Source organism: Heloderma suspectum, chromosome 2 (genome assembly GCF_057233095.1).
Source record: "Heloderma suspectum isolate Gila_16-S chromosome 2, 16-S_ref, whole genome shotgun sequence".
Lineage (NCBI taxonomy): Eukaryota > Metazoa > Chordata > Lepidosauria > Squamata > Helodermatidae > Heloderma > Heloderma suspectum.
Genome location: NC_139459.1, coordinates 274,444,965 through 274,459,905, shown reverse-complemented (window position 1 = coordinate 274,459,905; position 14,941 = coordinate 274,444,965). Strand labels below are relative to the sequence as shown.

General features: G+C 42.2%; 1 protein-coding gene across 4 annotated transcripts in view; it reads left to right on the top strand.

Annotated features, from left to right (window-relative positions):
• Positions 1 to 14,941, top strand: part of EBF1 (EBF transcription factor 1) — a 519,113-nt gene that overhangs the window by 445,038 nt on the left and 59,134 nt on the right. For all 4 annotated transcript variants that reach the window (XM_084839270.1, XM_084839269.1, XM_084839268.1 and 1 more), the window contains exon 11: positions 13,056 to 13,144. In XM_084839270.1, the coding sequence (XP_084695396.1) occupies positions 13,056 to 13,144 (89 nt within the window). The remainder of the gene's footprint in view (positions 1 to 13,055; positions 13,145 to 14,941) is intronic.

Below are 14,941 nucleotides of genomic sequence, written 5' to 3'. Positions count from 1 at the left end.
AGGAAGAATGAATAAACTGGTCTGACAAAGCCTTACCCACAAAGGATTCCTTTACAAGATACAGGAATAGGAGAGGCCTGAGAGTTGTGTATTCTCATCCAGTGTGCTGTGCTTCTCACCTTCTGCCCTTCCTCCTCCCCCCCACCTGCTATGGCTGGAGGTCTCTGCCTCCACCCTGCAGGGAGTGGTGAAGGAAAAGACAGGAGGACTACACTAGTCCCGTGGCAGAGATAAGTGGATTTGCTTGTTATACTAAACTATCCTGAATCATGCAGGCTCAGCATGAATGGACCTCCTTTGTTTCTGCTCCCTGTTTGTGGCACATTATCATCTGGTTTATAAAGGTTAATCTCTAGGGAAGTATAATGGGAAGTTGTGTTTGTGGATGTGTAATCCTGCAGTGGACTGGGCTCCATGGTCTTCAGACATCTACTAGCCCTAAATAAAGAAGGAATGTTGCTAATGTACTTTAGCAAGGGCTGCCTATGTGACACCCTCGATAAACGTTGCAATTTTAAAAGTTCAGTTTTCAGTGACACTTTGCATTTCTTGAGTGCTCAAAATTGCCACTGACATTTCGTTTTGAAACCGAGATTCTGGATGATGTTGAATATATATACAAATGTAGCACAGCATGTGTACAATAATGTTTGACGACAACAGGTCTGTCTCAACAACTGGCCGCACTGCACCTTTAATTTGAATGAAGAACAGTCACCAGAAGAAGCCAGAGACACAGGTGCTAGTTTTGTAGTTTGATTTGGTTGTGAAATGTTATTTATAATCTGATGAATGTACTGGCTGTTTATTTAGACTCTTAAGTTGCCATAAAATTGAAATTTTACATTTCTTATTAGTGACATATCTTTCTATTTCTAGCAAAGAATGACATCATGCTGCAATACCATTAAGAAAAGGAAATTAAATTCACAGGAATATGTTTTAGAAGGGACACAAGAAGTCATAAAAGCAGGGAAAGTCTGAGTTAGCCTTGCAATAGCCTCTAAAACACCAAGCCTTGTGTCTCAGCAGGACTTGCTCCGCCTACTTCCATTTTCCATTGCCAATGGGAATAAACACGGGGGGGGGGGTTAATGAAAAGGAAGCTTTATAAAGAGTAAATCATATTAACAACAACCACAACAAAAATAGCCCCAATGGTTGTATGGTTTCATTTAATGACGTTTAATTAAGAAAGAAAACTTTCTTTGCATGTGAGATTTGCAAAATATACTCTTTCACTTGATGATGTGTGTGTGAACTGGATTTTTATGCTCCCCTATGGACCAATTAAAGTCCTATTGCATACAAAGGTGCCTGGTTGGGAACTTGCTGTATCGATCTTGTGGCTCAGGCTGTAGCTTTGCTACTGCGTGCAGAGAGGTAAATGGTCAGATAAGGACATAGGGTTTCCAGGAGAATTTGGGATTATTATTTTTATTTTTTGGCCATATATACTAATGCCATCGTTTGCATTATCTCCTAAGCACTTTGTGAGGCAATAAGCAAGGTTCTGAAAACATTTTCTTCAAGGTAGAAAAAGGTTTGAAAATGTTGCGTTAAGGACTTGTACACAGGGCGGCCCCTTACACATCACTGAAAAAGAGGGCATCCATTTGCATTACATTTGCATTGTTGTTGTTGTTCAGTCGTTCAGTCGTGTCCGACTCTTCGTGACCCCATGGACCATAGCACGCCAGGCCTTCCTGTCCTGCGCTCTCTCCCGGAGTGTGCTCAAGTTCATATTCATTGCATTGGTGATGCTATCTAGCCATCTCATCCTCTGTCGTCCCCTTCTCCTTTTGCCTTCAGTCTTTCCCAGCATCAGGGTCTTTTCCAGAGAGTTTTCTCTTCGCATTAGGTGGCCAAAATATTTGAGCTTCAGCTTCAGTATCTGTCCTTCCAATGAGCACTCAGGGTTGATTTCCTTTAGGATGGACTGATTTGACCTCCTTGCAGTCCAGGGGACTCGTAAGAGTCTTCTCCAGCACCACACTTCGAAAGCATCAATTCTTCGGTGCTCAGCCTTCCTTATAGTCCCGCTCTCACAGCCATACATTACTACTGGGAAAACCATAGCTTTGATTAGACGTACATTTGTCGGCAAGGTGATGTCTCTGCTTCTTACTATGCTGTCTAGGTTTGCCATAGCTTTCCTCCCAAGGAACAAGCGTCTTTTAATTTCATGGCTACAGTCACCGTCTGCGGTGATCTTGGAGCCCAAGAAAGTAAAATCTGTCACTGCTTCCATTTCTTCCCCTTCCATATGCCAGGAAGTGATGGGGCCAGATGCCATGATCTTAGTTTTTTTAATGTTGAGTTTCAAACCAGCTTTTGCACTCTCCTCTTTCACCCTCAACAAGAGGCTCTTGAGATCCTCTTCGCTTTCTGCCATTAGGGTGGTATCGTCTGCATATCGGAGATTGTTGATAATTCTCCCGGCAATCCTAATTCCGACCTGTGATTCATCCAACCCGGCATTTCTCATGATGTACTCTGCATATAAGTTAAATAAGCAGGGTGACAATATGCAGCCTTGTCGTACTCCTTTCCCAATTTTGAACCACTCGGTTGTTCCATGTCTGGTTCTTACTGTTGCTTCTTGACCCTCGTACAGGTTTCTCAGGAGACAGGTAAGGTGGTCTGGTACTCCCATCACCTTCAGAATTTGCCACAGTTTGTTGTGATCCATACAATCAAAGGCTTTAGCGTAGTCAGTGAAGCAGAAATAGACGTTTTTCTGGAATTCTCTTGCTTTCTCCATGATCCAGCGAACGTTGGCGATTTGATCTCTAGTTCCTCTGCCTCTTCGAAACCCAGCTTGTACTTCCGGTAGTTCTCGGTTCGCATACTGCTGAAGCCTAGCTTGTAGGATTTTGAGCATCACCTTGCTGGCATGTGAAATGAGCGCAATTGTGCGATAGTTTGAACACTCTTTGGCATTGCCCTTCTTTGGAATTGGAATGTAAACTGACCTTTTCCAGTCTTGTGGCCATTGTTGAGTGTTCCAAATTTGTTGGCATATTGAGTGCAGCACTTGAACAGCATCATCTTTTCGGATTTTAAATTGCTCAGCTGGAATACTGTCATCTCCGCTAGCTTTGTTGTTAGTAATGCTTCTGAAGGCCCACTTGACTTCACTCTCGAGGATGTCCAGCTCAAGTTCATTTAAGAAGGCCTTCTTGTCTCTCCTTGCTATTCTCTGGAACTCTGCATTCAGTTGGATATATCTTCCCCTTTCTCCCTTGCTTTTCGCTTCCCTTCTTTCTTCAGCTACTTGTAAAGCCTCATCAGACAACCACTCATCACACAAGAATCTAAGGGATTCTTGCCCACAGTAGTAGATATGATGGTCACCTGAATTAAATTCGCCCATGCCTGTCCATTTTAGTTCGCTGATTCCCAAGATGTCGATGTTCAATCTTGCCATCTCATGTTTGACCACCTCCAGCTTACCTTGATTCATTGATCTGACATTCCAGGTTCCTAAACAATATTGTTCTTTACAGCATCGGATTTTCTTTTCACCACCAGACGCATCCACAGCTGAGTGTCCTTTCGGCTTTGGTCCAGCCGCTTCACTCTTTCTGGCGCTACTTGGAAATTCCCTCTGCTCTTCCCCAGTAGTATATTGGACACCTTCCGACCTGAGGGGCTCATCTTCCGGCGTCATATCTTTTAGGCTTGTGATACGTTCCATGGGGTTTTCTTGGCAAGAATACTGGAGTGGGTTACCATTTCCTTCTCCAGTGGACCACATTTTGTCAGAACTCTCTGCCATGACCTGTCCGTCTTGGGTGGCCCTGCACGGCATAGCTTATGGCTTCACTGAGTTACGCAAGCCCCTTCGCCACAACAAGGCAGTGATCCATGAAGGGGTACATTTGCATATGTTACTATAAATATGTATAAATTAAAAATTAGAGATAATAACTATAATTGCAACTGAAATATATCTAATCATAGTGAGGAAGACTGATCAGGGAACCTGTGTCTGTGGTCCAGCTGCTTACTCTTAATGGGAAACTTAAAAGCCCTTCCTCTCCGTTCTCATGGTGCTTTGACTTTAAACCAGACTTGGTCTGGGCAGCTCATCAAACTGAGGACACTTTCGAATGGAGGACTGTCTTCCTGCTATGCTATTTGCTTTCCCCTTTATTTTCACCGTCATAGTCTACATAAATATTTACGTAGATTAAGACGGCAAAAATAAGGAACGCAAATGGCGGCGGCTGTAGCCACCGCCATTTGCGTACGCGGGTTTTTGTTTTTTGTTTTACCCAGAGCCCTCCGCGGCTGGAAATCCGGCTGCGGATGGCTCTGGCCTGGCCGGGCCTGGCTGGCTGCTCCGCGGAGCTGCTGCGGAGGATTACGGGGGGTAGGAACGGAGTGCCTCCCCCCCGGCAAGGATTCCAGGGGGAGGGACGGAACGCCTCCCCCCCACCATCAACATAATCCGTGAAAGGTAAGTGACTTTCGTACATCCCTAATCGTAAATTGTTACGTAGGCTAAAATGGTGAAAAAAAGGGAACGCAAATGGCGGCCGCCGTAGCCGCCGCCATTTGTGTCCACTGTTTCTTTTTTTTTTGCTTGCCGTGATAGGCTACGCAAGTATTTACATAGCCTATCACAGCCTCCGCAGGGACGCCAGTGGCGTCCCTGCATTAGCCGTGATAGGCTTCGTAATTATTTACGTAGCCTATCACGGCTATGATGAAGAAGCAAATGGCGGCCGCAGATGTGGCTGCCTTTTGCAAGTCAGCGTGGACGGCAGCAGGTAGGTGCTCCATTTCGCGCACCTTTTGTGGGGTGGGGGGGCGGGGACTTCGTTCCGCCATGGATTTCGGGGGGCCGAATGCACTGGCATTCGGCCTCACCGAGATCCGTGGCGGAATTCTCTGACATCCCTAGCTGTTAGCCACCATGTGGAAATTGTTTTTGGTTTTGTGTTGGCATGGCCCCTATATGGGGCCCAAGACATGGAGATTGTCTTTAGTTAATAACCAGACAGGTTAGGAAGAAGCACCTAGAAAAAAGGTATGTGATGAAGAGATATTATGCAAAAGTCATATCCTTTCCCTTATGGTAAGCTGTGTACCTGGCAGACATGTTGTCTTTGGCCCTTGGTCTTGCATGTGGGCTGGGAGGGATTAGTGCAGCTATATACAATTGTTGTGGGGTTTGCTGGTATCTGATGCATTAAAATGAGCGTGCTGGAGACCACTAAAAACCTCCATATGTCTGTGTCCTAATTCATGCATTGTATATTTAATGATGAAGATCTAAATTTGCCATTCTGAAAGGCCTAAAGCAGTAGTGGAGAACCTCAGGCCTGGGCAGCCATATCTGACCCTCCTGGGGTCCCAGTTTGGCCCTTCTGAGTTCCCCAGATGGGCCCACCCCCTACCCCTGGCCCTGGCCCTGGCCCTTTCCTCTGACCACAGATCGTTCCGTGCTTTCCTGGCTTTTATGCAGTTTTCTCCCATTCTAAACGGTTGAAATGCCACTCCTAAGGCTGAGTTACTGGCAGGAACAGCTTTATGCTAAAATAGGCTGGTATTTTGATCCTGCCCCTTTTACCTTTGGCCCCACCCACCAATGGAATACCGCCCTTGAGAGCTTCTCTGAAATCGGATTTGGCTCTTAGGCTGAAAGAGGTTCAATATCCCCGGCCTAAAGCCTTGTTTCTCTGTGTTAGCAGAGCAACTCACAATAGTGGTTGAAAATCTACTTCTAATCACCAAAAACAACAATTCTTGTGGCAGCTTCAAGACTAACAAATGCATTATGGCTGTGAACTGCAGCCCCCACCGCCATTCTATAGGGACTTTGATATTTTAAAGCAAGGTAGAATTAACCATCCCTCCCTGTAACTGGAGACCAATAGGCTGTTTTCAGCAGGGGAACAATGAGGCAATTGCTATGTGTCTCACACATACAAGGACCATATCAGCATTAACAGTGTGCTCTGAGAAGGAGGAAGGGTCGTGAATATCCAGACCTCAGGCCTCTCTTAAAAATGTCCTGGAGGCCAAGGATGGGATGGTAGAGTTATTTACATAACCCACATTTTGGCATTACACTTTACCAGTTCACAGGTGAATTATCAGGACTCCTTTCTTTGTTCAATGTCCTTTATTCTTGCCATACTTTATGGGATATTATTTCTAAAGGTAGATCTTACAAATCTGAAGTTAGCAAAAATAAAATCAATATATGAAGCACATTTTCAAAAAAATCAACAGCTATAGTTTTTCCCCAAACACCAATATATCTGATCAAAACCATAATTATTTATGCTATGGTTTCTTAAGTTCCGGATTTGCAAAATGTTATCCCTTGGGAAGAGTTAACCTTGAAACATATCACAGGGGTAGGAGTTGGGGAGAAGAGGCTTGCTGGCACTGCACTGCTAATCATATAGTCCCAAACTGTGCCTTGGTGTATACTACTGTGTACCTTTAAGGGCAGCTTTTGTGTGTTTTTTAACCAGCTAACACGGGGGGCTGTCAAATAAAGTAATGGGAAAAATGTCTGAGAAGCAGCAAAAAGTCAGAGGGAGAGAAATAAATAAATGAAACCACCAATGCATGGGAAACAAATAATCTAACTTTTGTCTTGGGGTCTGAGGTATCTCCAAAATGCTTCCATGTAGTGTGTTTATTTTCCCTCAGATGATAATGTTAAAATGTGTCTAATTCAATTATTCCCCACAGCATCTGAATGAGTTTCCCAAGACTAGCCCAAGCTATGAGTTTCATATGATATTTGAACAGATTCTTTTAATTGCTGATATTAAGTGTCGATCATCCTGCTGTAAGTTGGCAGCGTGGCTGGAGATACAAATTCCTCTCTCCTGTATTTCAGGCTGTCATTCAATTAACAATCAAAGCTTTATTGATACAGCAGGAGCTCATTATGTTGAATACTGGGAAAATAAAAAGACAATCCTTTTAATTCTGATTTCAAAATGAAAAAACAAAATCCAAGAATGTGTTTTTCTCTGCATAATTATGAGAATGATCAACACATTTAGTTTACAATAAACATAAATAATATGCTTTTTCTAAAGCATATTAAAGTATAATAGGTTAAAATATAAGATGCAGCTTTGCAAACATGAAAATAATTCAATCCCCAGTTCTGATTTCTACTGATGTCTAAATTTTTCTTGTATTAAATGAGTTGGATATTATGAGTTACAACTTGAAACATGCTGCATAAAGAGCTTCCAAGGCATACTCTGTTCAAGTCTAATCTGAAAGAAAGTTCTTCCTCAAGGGTGTAAGTAGTAATTCATAAAATGGAAAGAATAATAAATATTGTGCCTTAACTCATACACCAGCATAGAAAGACAGATTTTGTACACCTGGGTGTAATTTTAGTTAATTCACACAAGAGACAGGTTGAAAGTTTACTGTTTAGATAGGAGAAAATGGCTTAAATCTCATATTTGCAAAAATGATTACATTACCTTAAATGAAAACGCTATTCTATTAGGTACTTCAATAAGCATTGCATTTAGAAAAGTATTTTAATAAAAAAAGTTGTCTGAAGTTCCACACAACTTAAAATACATAAGTGAGGGAAAAGTACTTACTTTGATTTAGATGTCTTTTGGAGGTGTAATTATTGGCTTTTTACTCACCTATGTAAAACAATGTACTTTGGTAAATGGATTTCTGGCCACTTTAATCCATTTTTTTTCTTTCTCTCTCTCTCTCTCTCTCTCTCCTTTAAACATAAAAAGTAAGCACAGTCAATCAAAGAATTTTAAGGTTTATTTCCTCTTTAGAAATGATTGATAGCCTTTTAGATTTACAAGCTGACAAGTTAAAGGGTGCTATTGGTATAATTATGTACTATATTCACAGTCTTTCAATTTAAATGTCCTTTTAAAACCATGAGATTATCATACCTGTATTTTGAAAAGTAGGCCAGTCAGTTTGGGTTGGTACACAAATTGCTTCCATTAGCCTTGGGACCTATTTGAATTTAATACAGTTTTTTAAAGTCGGTAGTACTTTCAATGTACTTCTGAAATTTAGGGTAATGGGAATGCATTTTAACTACGGTATGTGCTAACTTTGTTTTAATGTATGGATGGATGTCAGGAACACAAATACCTACTGTTACTCAGTCTAAAAGTTTTTAACATTCTTATTGATATTTTTTCCATCTATGGGGAAAAAAAACCATTTTATAGTAGGACATTGGGGAATGAAGGAACACATTTTCTGTATGGTGGAGGAGGTTGCATTCAATCCATCTCTCATTAAAAACAATGGCAAAAACTTCCAAGAGTTTATAAATGAATTCATTTATTCACCTACAGTCAGGGCCAGAAATATTTGTAACAAGGATAACTGTTTTGGCACTTGGCCTCTGTTCACCACCACACTGAAGTTGAAAGGAAACACACCCAGATGGGACCGAAGTCAGGACTTTCAGCTGTAATTCAAGGGGCTTGACTAAAGTGGGGCACTAACCATTCAGGAAGGACAGCCAGTGGCATACACACACACACACACATCGTTGGTTGCTCATAAGTAATGGAACAAACCAACATCATTTCAAACTTAAGGATCGCCTTTAATACCTGGATGAAAATCTTTTGCAGTCAATGACTGCCTGAAGTCTGGAACTCATGGACATGACCAAATGCTGAGTTTCCTCCCTCGAGATGCTTTGCCAGGCCTTTACTGCAGCTGCCTTCAGCTGCTGCTTGTTTGTGGGTCTTTCTGCCTTCAGTCTTGTCTTCAGTAAGTGAAAACCATGCTCTATTGGGTGGAGATCAGGTGACTGACTTGGCCATTGAAGAACATCCCACTTCTTTGCCTTCAGAAACTCTTGGGTAGCTTTTGCTGTATGTTTTGGGTCATTATCCATCTGCAATATGAAGCAGCGTCCTATCAGTTTGGCAGCATTCAGCTGAATCTGAGCAGAAAGTATAGCCCTATACACTTCAGAATTCATCCTGCTGCTTTTATCAGCAGTCACGTCATCAATAAACACCAGTGACCCAGTTCCATAGGCAGCCATACATGCCCATGCCATAACACTGCCTCCACCATGTTTGACATATGATGTGGATCATGAGCTGTTCCTTTTAGGGATGGCAGAGAATTCCACCACAGATCATGGTGAGGCCGAATGCCAGTGCATTCGGCCCCCCGAACTCCGTGGCAGAACAGCCTGCCCCCGCCCAGCCGGGACGAGACTCACCTGGGGCAGATCTTCTGGGCGGCGGCCAGTCTTCCGACTGGCTGCCGCCACCGCCACCATTTCCATTCTTGTAAAAGAAAAAAAAAAGAAAGACGTGATAGGCTACGTAAAGATTTACGTAGCCTATCATGACTAGGTTAAAAAAAACAACAACGACGTGATAGGCTACGTAAATCTTTATGTAGCCTATCATGGCTGGGTGGGTTAAAAAAACAAACAAACTGCGTACGCAAATGGCGGCGGCTACGGCCGCCTCCATTTGCATTCCTTATTTTTGCCCTCTTAATCTACGTATTTACATAGGCTAAAACGGGGAATCAAAAAGGGACACAAATACCGCCCGCTACGCTATTTGCATTCCCCTTGAATTTCGCCGTCATAGTCTACGTAAATATTTACGTAGATTAAGAGGGCAAAAATAAGGAACGCAAATGGCGGCGGCCGTAGCCGCCGCCATTTGCGTACGCAGTTTGTGTGTTTTTTACCCAGAGCCCTCCGCGGCCGGAAATCCGGCTGCGGACGGCTCTGGCCTGGCTGGGCCTGGCTGGCTGCTCTGCAGAGCTGCCGCGGAGCACAGCCAGCCTCGGAGGATTCCGGGGGAGGGGAGGAACAGAGCGCCTCCCCCCCGGTGAGGATTCCGGGGGGAGGGACGGAACGCCCCCCCCATCAACATAATCCACGAACAGGTAAGTGACTTTCGTACATCCCTAGTTCCTTTCCTTCTCCATACTTTTCTCTTCCCATCATTCTGGTACAAGTTAATCTTGGTTTCATCACTCCAAAGACTCTTATTCCAGAACTGGGCAGGCTTTTTTAGGTGTTTGGTGGCAAAAGCTAAGCTGGCCTTTTGGTTCTTGAGCGTTACCAGCGGTTTGTGCCTTGTTGTGAAGCCTCTATATTTACAGTCATAAAGCCATCTCTTGACTGTAGATGTTGACAATGACATGCTTACCTCCGCAAGAACGTTCTTGATCTGGCTAGATGTTGTGAAAGGGCTCCTCTTCACCATGAGCAGAATTCTGTGGTCATCCACTTTAGTTGTCGTCCGTGGTCTTCCAGGCCTTTTGCTGATGCTGAGCTTGCCAGTTAATTCCTTCTTTTTCAGGATGTTCCAAACTGTTGTATTGGCCTCTCCCACTGTTTTTGCTATCTCTCTGTTGGGTTTATTTTGTTTCCTCGGCCTAATGATGGCCTCCTTCATTCGCATGGACACCTCTTTGGACCTCATGTTGGGAGTTCCAGTGAACAGCTACCAAATGCAAATGTAACACTCAGAACTACCTCCAGGCCTTTTATCTGCTTGATTGGTCATGGTACCCAGGAAACAGGCCACAAGTGGCCATGCAGCTGCTTGTCATCCAGTCATTCCATTACTTATGAGCCACCAACGATGGGTGTGTGTGTATGCCACTGGCTGTCCTTCCTGAATGGTTAGTGCCCCACTTTTGCCAAACCCCTTGAATTACAGCTGAAAGTCCTGACTTCGCTCCCATCTGGGTGTGTTTCCTTTCAACTTCAATGTGGTGGTATACAGAGGCCAACTGCCAAAACAGTTACCCTTGTTCCAATATTTCTGGCCCTGACTGTATTTCAAGTAATGAGTTAATCCAGACTTCACCAGAGTAATTGTGATAGGGATCCCATTTATTTTACATGTGACTTGAACAATAGCAGGGCTGGTGCTCAGATTGGTATATTTGTCTGATTGCTTATAAAGACACATGTTTAATATAGATTGCAAATTTCTAGTTTAAATGTAAAACATCGAAGCACCAGATGGAAAAGGTCCAAAGGATAAACTCTGCTCTGGACTGCAGTTTATCATATTTTTAAATTACACAGAAAGATAGCGATGGAAGACAGGAAAATGGTAACCTCTGTGGATTGTGCCACTTGAAGCAGTCTGCTTTACATTGTTTTATGACAAAGCTGGTTCTGAATTATTATTGAGGATTACCATGCCCAAAAATGCAGCTGAGCAATCATAGAAGACGTACCAACCTTGGTGAAATAAAAAATGCAAAAGTATTCAGGATCCCATCATCCTTCATTTTTTCAATATTACCTTTATTATTAGATGGGATAAGAAAAGAACTTGGTTCTTTTGCAGACATCTACATAATATTTCCCAGTAGTCTTCAGGTTACAGCACGTAGGGGCATGCCACATACTAAATACTTAGAGTTACAGGCTGCAGGGTGATTTAATAATCTTTTTAGAACTTTTAGGGAACAATCCTATGCATGTTAAGACAGAAACAAAAGTCCTACAACTCCCAGCATCCTCCACCCAGCATGGCTTGCTGGGACATGCCATGAGTTGTAGGACTTTTTTCTGTCTAAACATGCATAGAGTTGCACCCTTAATGTACAAAATAGCGTCATAGACAGTCACTATGTTGTTCATCCTATCATCATTGTGATTTAAGTATTTTCCTATTTTTGTGATGGGAAAGTGAAGCTGAAAGACAGTGGCTTGCTCAGTGAGTCTATGTTTTGAGGCAGTGTGTATTCTCAAGATTTGCAGCACTCTATACTTGGACACAGCTTGTCAATTTTAGAGTGCAATTGTATGCATGTTTAGACAGAAAAAAGTCCTACAACTGCCAGCATACCCCAGACAGGCAGTTGTAGGACTTTTTTCTGTCTAAACATGCATAGGATTGCGCCCTTAGTTTCTAGCATCTTATGAAATGTGACGGACATTGGGCTGATGTGGGACATCATGATAACATGGTTGTATTTTCTAGGCTTCTCTGAATTCAAATCACAGTGCTATAACTTAAAGGGAGGCCTTCAGCGGAAAACCCTTTCTCTTCCCATTATACATGCCTAAGGGCTGTTTTCTTTTTTTCACTTTGGTTTTCTGGGCTCTATGAGCTGCAGTTTTAGTTGATTTTAGAATGCTTTTATGACATTGGTATCTCCTGGTGGTTGTTAATGAGTTTTATAGATTAGGTTTTATTGTATGTGTATTTTAGAATTGTGAGCCTTCAAAAAGGCAGGATATAAGCTTTTAAAATAAACAAACAAATAAATTAAACAAATAAAAGAAAGTTAAGCAGGTCATTTTTAGCTTCAGATCACCCTCTATAAATATGACTAACTACATACACCCTGATTACACCACTGATTGTTATTGGTACTTTTAACTTTTTGGCAAACTGTGATTGCCATTTGGCAAGGATATTCAACTAGTGGAAATCTACACAATAGCAATTAGCAACTGGCTACGTGTGGTCTTTTTTGAGCCTCCTTCTGGTTCTTCATATGGTTTTATTTCTTGTGAGTTTTGCATCAACCACTGGTGACTTCAGTTGGGGCAGAATCATTTTCTCCATTTCCCTTCTTTAAAGCACATCAGGTACTTCACAAGGAAAATATACATGACTCTGTTTATAAGTGGGATCAAATGCATAATAGAATCTGGAAGGGTGAGAGGCTCTTTGTTTTTGTCTTTCTCCACAATCAAAAAGGATTCCTTCTAACGACATGACAATGGAAAACTTTAAAAGCAGGGTGCAAAGTGTTTACCAAATGAATTTCATCAAACCTTCCAGGATTATAATTGTTTCTTACTTAAAAGCTCTTTATAAGGACCAAAACTTGCTGCCACCTTGTCACAGATACTCAATGAAAGCCTCACATCTAACCTCAAACAGTGTTTGAACCACAGCTTCACAGTCACTGCTGATTTAAGTGGAAAAGAGCAAGGGGAGAGTTTGCTGTGATAGTTTCCAGATATTCAAAAGCATTGCCATTTAATACACTTTCCAAAGGAGCACCTTGCCTTACTGCTTATTGTATAATTGTTATGTTTGTTGTTTCAGCTCTGAATGAACCCACCATTGACTATGGTTTCCAAAGGTTACAGAAAGTCATCCCAAGGCACCCCGGTGACCCCGAGCGCTTGCCAAAGGTCAGCAAAAAGTGGTGTGCGTGTGTGTATTTTTAAATGACTACGGCTGTAGCAGCATTGTTTTGTTTCAAAAAGAGACTTCAGCACTGTCCAGACAGCAGCCATTATTGGCATGATGCATGGAGAGGAGAAGTGCGGTCATGCCTGCTGCCCCGTTCCCAGTGTCCATACATTGTACACTTGCTCTGCACAGAGTCTACACATATACAGGCTATATATGTATGTGTGATCTGCGTGCTACATTTTTAGCAGGGCAAATATTGAGCCAACAGAGCCTAGATGCTTCCTTGTGCATAGGTTTTGTGCAGACAACCTGATCAATGCATGGAAGGTAAGGTTTAGAGTCAGTGGGTACAATCTTACTTCCCCTCAATGCATTGATTCTACATTGATACATTGTCTGAGCAATCCTTTTGTCTGTATGTATTCTTATACGGAAGTGAAGCAGTACAAGTATAACCCAGTTCAAATGACCCAGATTATGGAATACATTGCTCCATGAGGTTCACCTGGCCCCTTCCCTTGCTGTTTTCCACCAATTGATTAAAACTTTCCCAGTTTGGGCAAGCATTTGTCTTGCTAGGCACATGAAGCTTTACAAGGTGAACGCTGTTTAGGGCTTTTATCTGCTGAGCCTTTTCCAATTAGTTTTGTTTTTATATTATTTTATTATGGGATTGTGATATAAATTTTAATAAATTGTAAATCCTGCTCTGAGGATTGTGAATGCATAAGAAGAGTAAGTATTCTTCGTAAGTATAAGTAAATATGTAATCTGGGGGTAAGGTATGTGGGCTTGCATCACTGTCCCTCCTTTTGACTTCCACATGTTCATTAGCTCTTCTATTCAGAGTCTAGATGTGTACAAGCTATATGCATAATCTGTACCCTGCAAAAATACAGAGTACTGATCATGCAGAAAAAACCTGTAGTTGTTGGACATGTACTGTTAAGGGAATGGGCCTACTGAGCCTTAGGTGTGCGCCTCCTCCCTTCTCCTGCAGTGTCCTCACAAGTAGGAAATTGGAAGTTTTCACTTCCATTTTTTATTAACTACAGTTTAGTATTACAATCCTAAACTGTGATTAATCTTAACAATGGTTTGTTAAAACAAGCCGGCTTCATAACCCAAGGTTTGGAGTTGGCTTTTTTCCAGTAAACCATAGTTAAGATTAGCCACAGGTTGTCCAGATTCAGATGTAACAACAAGCAGCACTTAATCAAAAATGGAAGTGAAAGTTTCCGATCTCCTCACAGCCACACTGGAGGAAGAGAATGTAGGAATGTAGCACAAGTCAAAATTTGCTGTGGCTCATTTATTGTTACATCCAAAGGCAGCCATTGTGTGCACCACATTTACATGCATAGGTTGGGGGAGTGGGGACAGCAGATAAGGTTCCGCTTCCCCTTGATGCATTCCTTATCCCCAGATGACTTGTCATTGTACTGCTTAGGGATGCTGTTTATATAATATGTCTTCTAGACTAGGTACTACTCAGAAGTGCTATCCAAGAGGTTCAGGAAATATATCTTCATTGCATCCCTTGAAAGACAAATCTCCTGCACCCAAACTAAATCTTGCCAATTTAATATAGAGCATATACACATATAAAAGAGTCCAGTAACCTATTAAAATACTCTGATTTGAGAGTCTTTTCACCTATATGTTGCAAATGCCAAAGGACTTCTAATAAGCCGTTTGTTCCCCCACTGCTGCAACTTTTGCTTTGGTAGTATGACTTTGCCAACAGCTAGAATAGTCACAAGATTCATGCCCAGGCAGCTTCACAGTACTAT